The 7,548-nt window shown below is 40.8% G+C and overlaps 1 protein-coding gene across 1 annotated transcript; it reads left to right on the top strand.

The window, feature by feature from the left end:
- Positions 1-459: 459 nt before the first annotated feature.
- Positions 460-7,548, top strand: ube3a (ubiquitin protein ligase E3A). Its single transcript, XM_071923436.2, has 11 exons — positions 460-687; positions 1,259-1,294; positions 1,661-1,965; positions 2,053-3,233; positions 3,348-3,492; positions 3,624-3,829; positions 4,304-4,468; positions 5,259-5,414; positions 5,504-5,577; positions 5,725-5,868; positions 6,409-7,548. Coding segments are annotated over exons 2-11 (2,499 nt in total). The 5' UTR covers positions 460-687; positions 1,259-1,292; the 3' UTR covers positions 6,530-7,548.

Below are 7,548 nucleotides of genomic sequence, written 5' to 3' on the forward strand. Positions count from 1 at the left end.
AGGCTATGGGCTATTTGATTGATGAACGGTTGTTAGTCAGTGCCATTTAAATAGATTCTAAAACTGATGGAGGGGAAAGACATGAGGGATGAGCTGTCTGGTGAATCCATGCTCCAACACCAAAAGCTAAAGAGTAAAGGGGTCCGAACTAAATGAATCTACAATCCCTGCCCAAAAGAGATAAGAGGGATTTGTCAAATGAAGGAAATGGATTGCAGAAAATGTGGTGGAGAGGATCATCTCTGCCAAATTCATCTGTATTGTCTCTAGATTAGGTAAATATGGTTCTGTTTATTACTGACTTATTTACGCACAAACATCAAGTCTGTGCACTGTCATCCTGACGTGCACGTGGTGGTGAGGGTGAGGGTGGGGAGGGTGGCGGGGGAATGTTTGACAACCTCGCGCTGCATGCTGGGATACATAGCGGTGTTGTTTACAAGATGGTAGAGGATATTTTTCTTTTGATTTGAAAACAAGAAATTCTAAGGCCTCCAACGGTTATTACATTGTAGCCTCATTTGTGTAGAGAAACATATATTTTTTAAAGGGGGGCGACCAGCACAAAAAGTCATTTATTCGACTACATGAAACTACGGCAGCACTCAGCCTGTCAGAAGAAGTGATTTTGCACAGTCACAGACAGATAGACAGACAGGACTACCGTTACCCTTGTTGAAATCACAGGTTGGTATGAAGCCATTGGAAACGTGAAACGCCGTTGAGCCTAAAACGTTGATTCATGCTATTTTCACTTTGTTAAGTTGTTTTATATCGTTAGTTATCGACATTAAAAGTCGGAAACAACACGAGTGACAACCAATAAAAAATAACGTTAGGTTGAATGTTGCCAGTTCAGCTGTCAACTTTTTCGCAACATCATGTTGTTGTTGTGAATGATAGCGAGGTAATGATGCCGCTAGCTTATAACAAAAATAGCAAATGATACCAGAGTCATTTTGTAGGCTTACAGTGTTCAGATTGGTGTTTTGAGTGCAAAAGGCAGCCTGCGTGTTGTATTTTCAGCTGTGGTTAAATACACAGCAGCACAACATGAGCTACATGAGCAGTAAAGTTAGACCAAACCACCTACAGTAGGAGCCCTCCTTTGAATGAAACTTAACTTATTTGGTTTCCCGTGTGTTCTCATGTTTTGAGGCAAATGTATTTCCTTGTGCAAAGCGCGAGAAGCCATTTACACTTAATGAGATGTTACTTAAAACTTAAAACTTACATTTTTCTCAACGTTTTCTTTCAGTGGGCCTACAGCAGGGGTCTCTGAATCCAGCCGAATGTAAGTCACACCATTTGGACTTGCACTTAACTTAGTTAAACTAATAGCCAAACTAATATACATGCAAGTAGTTAGACTAATGTCCCTTTCTTCACCGCTGCACCCCCACCGAGGCACATGTTGTTTATAAGCACATATCTATCATTCACATTTTCCTACAATGAAGTCTATGGATCATGTCCTAGCCTTTTCAAACAAGACTGAACATGTGTAATGATGTGTGTTCAATATTGTATTTTGTGGAGTAGCAAAGTGCATTTGATATACTTTATTATTTGCATTGCAAATATGTGTTTTTATGCTTTGTTCTAATCAGAGATGACACTGAATAAACGTTCTGACTTCCTGTTTGACTGTCTTGCACAGGAAGAAAGCGACTGCAAAGCATCTAATTGAGCGCTACTTTCGGCAGTTAACCGATGGCTGTGGAAATGGCAACTGCACGAATGAGTTTTGCGCATCGTGTTGTGATTTTCAACCCGTGGACAGCAATTCAGCGGCTGTCAAAGCGCTTGAGCTTTTTAAGATTAACGCCAAACTCTGTGATCCTCACCCTTCCAAGAAAGAATCTGGCGCTCTCCATCCAGACACCAGTGCCAACGGGATCCGTCCGAACTTCAGCAATACCATGAGCGATAAGGATCTCTTTCCCACCAAGGAAGACTTTGAAGGTAAATCTGACTCTTTTTAATTACAGACACTGACTTTAAACCTGTTTACTCTGTTAATTCATTTTTCATTGTTTCATTTTGGTCCAGATGTTCACTACCTCACAGAGGACACTGTATGTATGATCCTGAGTTTCTGTGAGGAGGAAGGGGACTACTCTCCTCTCATCCGCATCATTGGCAAAATCTTCTCCAGTGCAGACTCCCTGATTAAGAGCTTTAGGAAGGGTGCAACTCATACTACAGAAGATGCAGATGTGGACAAGCATGAGGATCACAAGGAGCTGGGTGCTTCTTCTTCTGCTGCTCCTTCACCAGAGGACAGTCCTACTCAAACGCTCGGCCCCGACGAGGTTTCTGTGGACATAGACTCTGTGAGGAGAGTGTATGACAAATTCCTCACCAATGACCAGATAGAGGCAGCTCTTGTAAACGCGCTGGTTTACCTGACTCCAAATGTGGAACTCGACCTGGAATACCTTGATGTGTACGAAACAAACCCCGATTACTTGAACATCTTTGTCATTGTGATGGAGAACAGTAACCTTCATAGTCCAGAGTACCTGGAGATGGCGATGCCGCAGTTCTGCAAGGCCATGAGCAAACTACCGGTGCCTGCACTTGCCAAACTGTCAAAGCTGTGGTCCCAGTACAGCCTTGAACGGATCCGCCGCATGATGGAGACCTTCCAGCAGCTCATCACTTTCACGATAATCAGCAATGAATATGACAGCGAAAATCTGGTAAATGATGATGAGACTGTGGTGGCCGCTACTAAGTGTTTAAAAGTGGTCTTCTGTGCGAGTCTCCTGGGTGGGGACCTGGACGTAGAGCACAACGAGGAGGACGATGACGAATCAGACTCTGATGAGCTCACGCTGCAGGAACTGCTAGGCGAGGAGCGGCTCTACAGGAAGGGTCCCCGCATCGACCCTCTGGAAAAGGAACTGGGTGTTAGAACCGTAGACTGCAGAAAGCCCCTCATCCCCTTCGAGGATTTCATCAACGAGTCCGTGAACGAGGTGGTGGAGATGGACAAGGATTTCACCTTCTTCAAGGTGGACGCCGAAACCAAGTTTTCTTTCCAGAGCTGCCCCTTCATCCTCAACGCCGTCACCAAGAACCAAGGGCTGTACTACGACAACAGGATCCGCATGTACAGCGAGCGACGCATCACTGCGCTCTACAGCATGGTCCAGGGCCAGCAACCCAACCCCTACCTGAAGCTCAAAGTACGCAGAGATCACATCATCGACGACGCCCTCGTCAGAGTGAGTCACAGCACAACACATAACCATTGCAGTGAGCATGGGGTGTCACGTTAAGACGAACTGGCTCAGTCCCACTCCTGTTTTTCAATGAATCCCTATTCCTCTGTGTTTCAGTTGGAGATGATTTCCATGGAGAACCCCTCTGACTTGAAGAAACAGCTGTTTGTTGAATTTGAGGGGGAGCAAGGTGTAGATGAGGGAGGGGTTTCAAAGGAGTTCTTTCAGTTGGTCTTGGAGGAAATCTTCAATCCTGACATTGGTGAGTCAAGAAATCACAATTTTTATAGTTTTTACTGTTGCTGCCTATGCATCCCTGTTTTATGTCGTATTAATTCAAGTGTGTAATTGTACTCTTTTTGTATTCTTTTCTTTGTTTATTTTTCTGAACAGGAATGTTTACCTATGATGACGAGACAAAGCTGTTTTGGTTTAATTCGTCCTCACTGGAGAATGAAGCCCAGTACACCCTTATTGGAATTGTCCTGGGGCTTGCCATTTACAATAACTGCATCCTGGACGTACATTTCCCGATGGTCGTCTATAGGAAACTCATGGGCAAGAAAGGGACCTACCTGGACCTGGCAGATTCTCATCCAGTACAGTAACTTTCTCAAAAGTTAATAACAGTGAAAGTCAATACAGTCCTACATTTCTAAACATGTTTTGGAGATGTGTACAGTATTGTAATATGTTCCTGGTAAAATCAGGAAAATCATGTTTCTCAAGTTTTGTGGTAGCAGAAAAGAAAAAATTTTGATTTCACTGTATAAGACAGATAAGCAAAAAAAACTAAACAAACATTGTTTTCCTAAAAGTGAGGGTTACAAAGTTTGCTATAGAAAATGAAGGATGTTTACAGGTGTGGTGAAGTGACAAACACTTTTATAGCATATTCTTAAAACATTTTTATATCAGTCTCAGCATTGTCTCAGTAAAAAAAAAACAGTTTGTAGCGGTGGTGGAAAGCAAACACTTGCATATTAGGCTAATTTAGAGCTTCTACGCATATGTAAGTGGCTCTCTGAAGAAGCAGACAGTGGCTCTTACAGCAGATGTGTCTCCCACTGCAGGCTCTCTACCAGAGTCTGAAGGAGTTGCTCGGACATACTGGCAATGTGGAGGAAGACATGATGATCACCTTCCAGATATCACAGACAGACCTTTTTGGAAACCCGGTCTCATACGACTTGAAGGAACAGGGAGACGAGATCCCGGTTACGAACGAGAACAGACAGGTGAATGGATTTCTGAAATACTGGTAGAACAGCTCTCTCAGAATAGGATGTTCATATTCAACTTTGACAAACTCCAGAGTTTCTGTCACTTCAAGTGTCTCAGTAATCCTAGGCATGGTGGTGGAAGGATGATGGTTTTAAGTTGGTACACTAGTCAGGGGCTGGACATTGAGTCTGAATATGCTGATAGGTCGCAAACTTAAAAAAAACTCAGTTATTGCACAACTGCCATTTCTCTGACATGTTTCAACATATAGTCATATAAATGTCAGAATCAATAGCATAGAAGATCAAAAAACATTTGCACACTATTAAGGTAAAAAAACAAAAAAAGGCCAGCTGATGCAAAAAATGCCATCATTTATTTACATGGTGACAAGGTGAAAAAAAATGTGAAAAAAAATTGGAAAACGTTTTGGTCAGAAGACCTTCGTCAGCTCAAGAACTGATGGTCTTTTGACTGTATTTTTAAGTTTTTTAATTTACGCACCTGAGACATTCTGTTTTTTTTGGACTTGATAAAAAGAGCGCAGACATTTTCACTTACCTATAGTATCAATAGCTTACACATATTCATCTTTTGATCAGAAATCTAAATTAAATCTAAAACAGCAACAAGAACTTATTTCCATGTATATCAAATAATCTACACTTATGCAATATCACTGATATTTCCCTGACACTAAATGTACACTGATTCATTGATGGGCTCAGGTGTCTTATACAGCATTTAGTAATGAGTAGTTGCTCTACTGTAAATTTAAATATCTGTTTTTACATCTGTTCACAGGAATTTGTGGATCTGTATGCAGAGTACATACTGAACAAGAGTGTGGAGAGACAATTCAGGGCCTTCAAAAAAGGTTTCCTCATGGTCACAAACGAGTCGCCACTGAAGTATTTGTTTAGACCTGAGGAAGTTGAGCTGCTTATCTGTGGAAGCAGGGTAAAGGAACAAAACTTAAATTTGATTGTTGTTACTTTTTTGTTGCCAGCGTTACGTTTTCCTATGTAATCTGTTTTCTGATTTCACAGAATCTTGACTTTGAAGCACTTCAAGGAACAACAGAGTATGACGGAGGTTACAGCAAAGACTCTCAAATTATCAAGTAAATCTGATTTATCTTCCTTCATTTCTTTACTCATACAAAGGACATCAGTTTGATTATAAATAATTTTAAGTAGCACGTCACACTACAAAACTGGCATTGATCCTAACAGTCTGTTTAAAGTTTTCCTTTGTTTTCTGCACACAGAGATTTCTGGGAAACAATTCATTCGTTTGGAGAGGAGCAGAAGAGACTGTTTCTTCAGTTCACCACAGGCACAGACAGAGCACCAGTTGGTGGCCTGGGCAAATTAAAGATGATCATTGCCAAGAACGGCCCAGACACAGACAGGTACAGTACAGTGAGCTCCATTAAGTATTTGGACAGGACACACACAACGTTTGAAGGTTTGGTTCCTTTGGCTGTAAAAAGACACAATGATTACAAGGTTAAAATGCAGATGGTCGGCTTTAATTTGAGGTTCAATTTGGGTATTTTCAGTCATATTAGATGATCAGGTAAAGAACTGCAGCCCTTTTGTAAATGGTCTCCGCATATCAAGGTGCCAGAAATATTTTGACAAGGAGTCAACTTTCTTTTTCTTTATTTACCTGCTCATCCAATATGGCTATAGAAATATGCCAGTATTTCATCCAATATGAAAATACGCCCAAAACTGACAATCAGCACTTCTTTGTCATTTCACATGGTTAGGGTTAGGGTTAGGGTTAGTTGGAAGAGTAAAGAATCACAACATCAAACATTCTGTCGCTGTTCAAATACTTGGGGAACACACTATTCATAAGCTTGTCTCGGATCAGTTGTGTCCTCTGTTATAATGTTTTACTTGCCAAGCCAGGCAGTGCCATTACTTTTCATTCTCTCTTCCAGGCTACCAACTTCTCACACCTGCTTTAACGCACTGCTGCTTCCAGAATACTCCTCCAAGGAAAAACTGCGAGAGAGACTTCTCAAAGCCATCACTTACGCCAAAGGGTTTGGGATGCTGTGAAAGACATCGGTTTACAAAGAACATTTTCTCACTGCAATTGTTTTTTTTTTTAACTTCATTAAAAAGGGAATTTTACAAAATTACAGAGGGAAATGCAATGAAACAAAATGCTGCATTGATAATGTGCCTAAACACCCCATTCAGTCACACTCCACTATTGCCCTTTCACATCTAGGTGTCATTTTCCTGGAATGTAACTAATATACTATAGGTTTCCCAAAGAGTTTAATACTGCAACTAGATAGTGATGTCTCTTTTTACAAGTGTGTTGTGTTTATGTGCATATATTAGTGTGTTAATTACATTTGATTTGTGAAACTGTGAAAGTGCACTTATACACAGAATTTTAGTGAATGCTAACTTTTTTTTTTTATTGATGTAGTTTGAGTTTTCTCGTTTTTTCCCAGTTGTCCACAGCACAGGAGTGTTCGATACACAGGCACTCATCCAGAAGTCACTGGACTGGGCATAATGGTGCTCCTTGGCTGCAATGATTGTCATTATGGTAAACCGAGGTCTTGGGGTGGAGCCCTGCATATTACTGCTAAGCCAAATCCCCCCCATTGACTAGCTTTATATTTAAATTATTTTTCTTTAAGGGTGAAAATACGCTCAGCAAGATCCTAGAAGGTAATTATTTTAAGTATTCATGGGTTGTGCTTCTTCTGTAACATTTAAAATGAATATGTGTGTGTAGATAGACAGTAAAATTGACCAGATAGTGTGGTTTTGGTGTGAGGTGGATTTCAGAATGTAGTTACGGACTTAACAATCCAGCTTCACACATCATGAAAAAGGTCTTTGTTTCTCATTTCTTTGATGTTTTGTTTGCAGTAAAGTGTTATTGCTGATTGCACATCTGAAAGTGCAGTCCCTAGACAAATGTGCAATGCCCACACGTTTGAGAATCACTGTTCTTTATTGTTTTATTTGGCCAAATGATTTCTCAGGTAAATAACGAATGTGCAAACAAGATTGTGAAACTCTTATGTAAACCAACTATTATGCAAACAGGTCAA

Source organism: Centroberyx gerrardi, chromosome 9, assembly GCF_048128805.1.
Source record: "Centroberyx gerrardi isolate f3 chromosome 9, fCenGer3.hap1.cur.20231027, whole genome shotgun sequence".
Classification (NCBI taxonomy): domain Eukaryota; kingdom Metazoa; phylum Chordata; class Actinopteri; order Beryciformes; family Berycidae; genus Centroberyx; species Centroberyx gerrardi.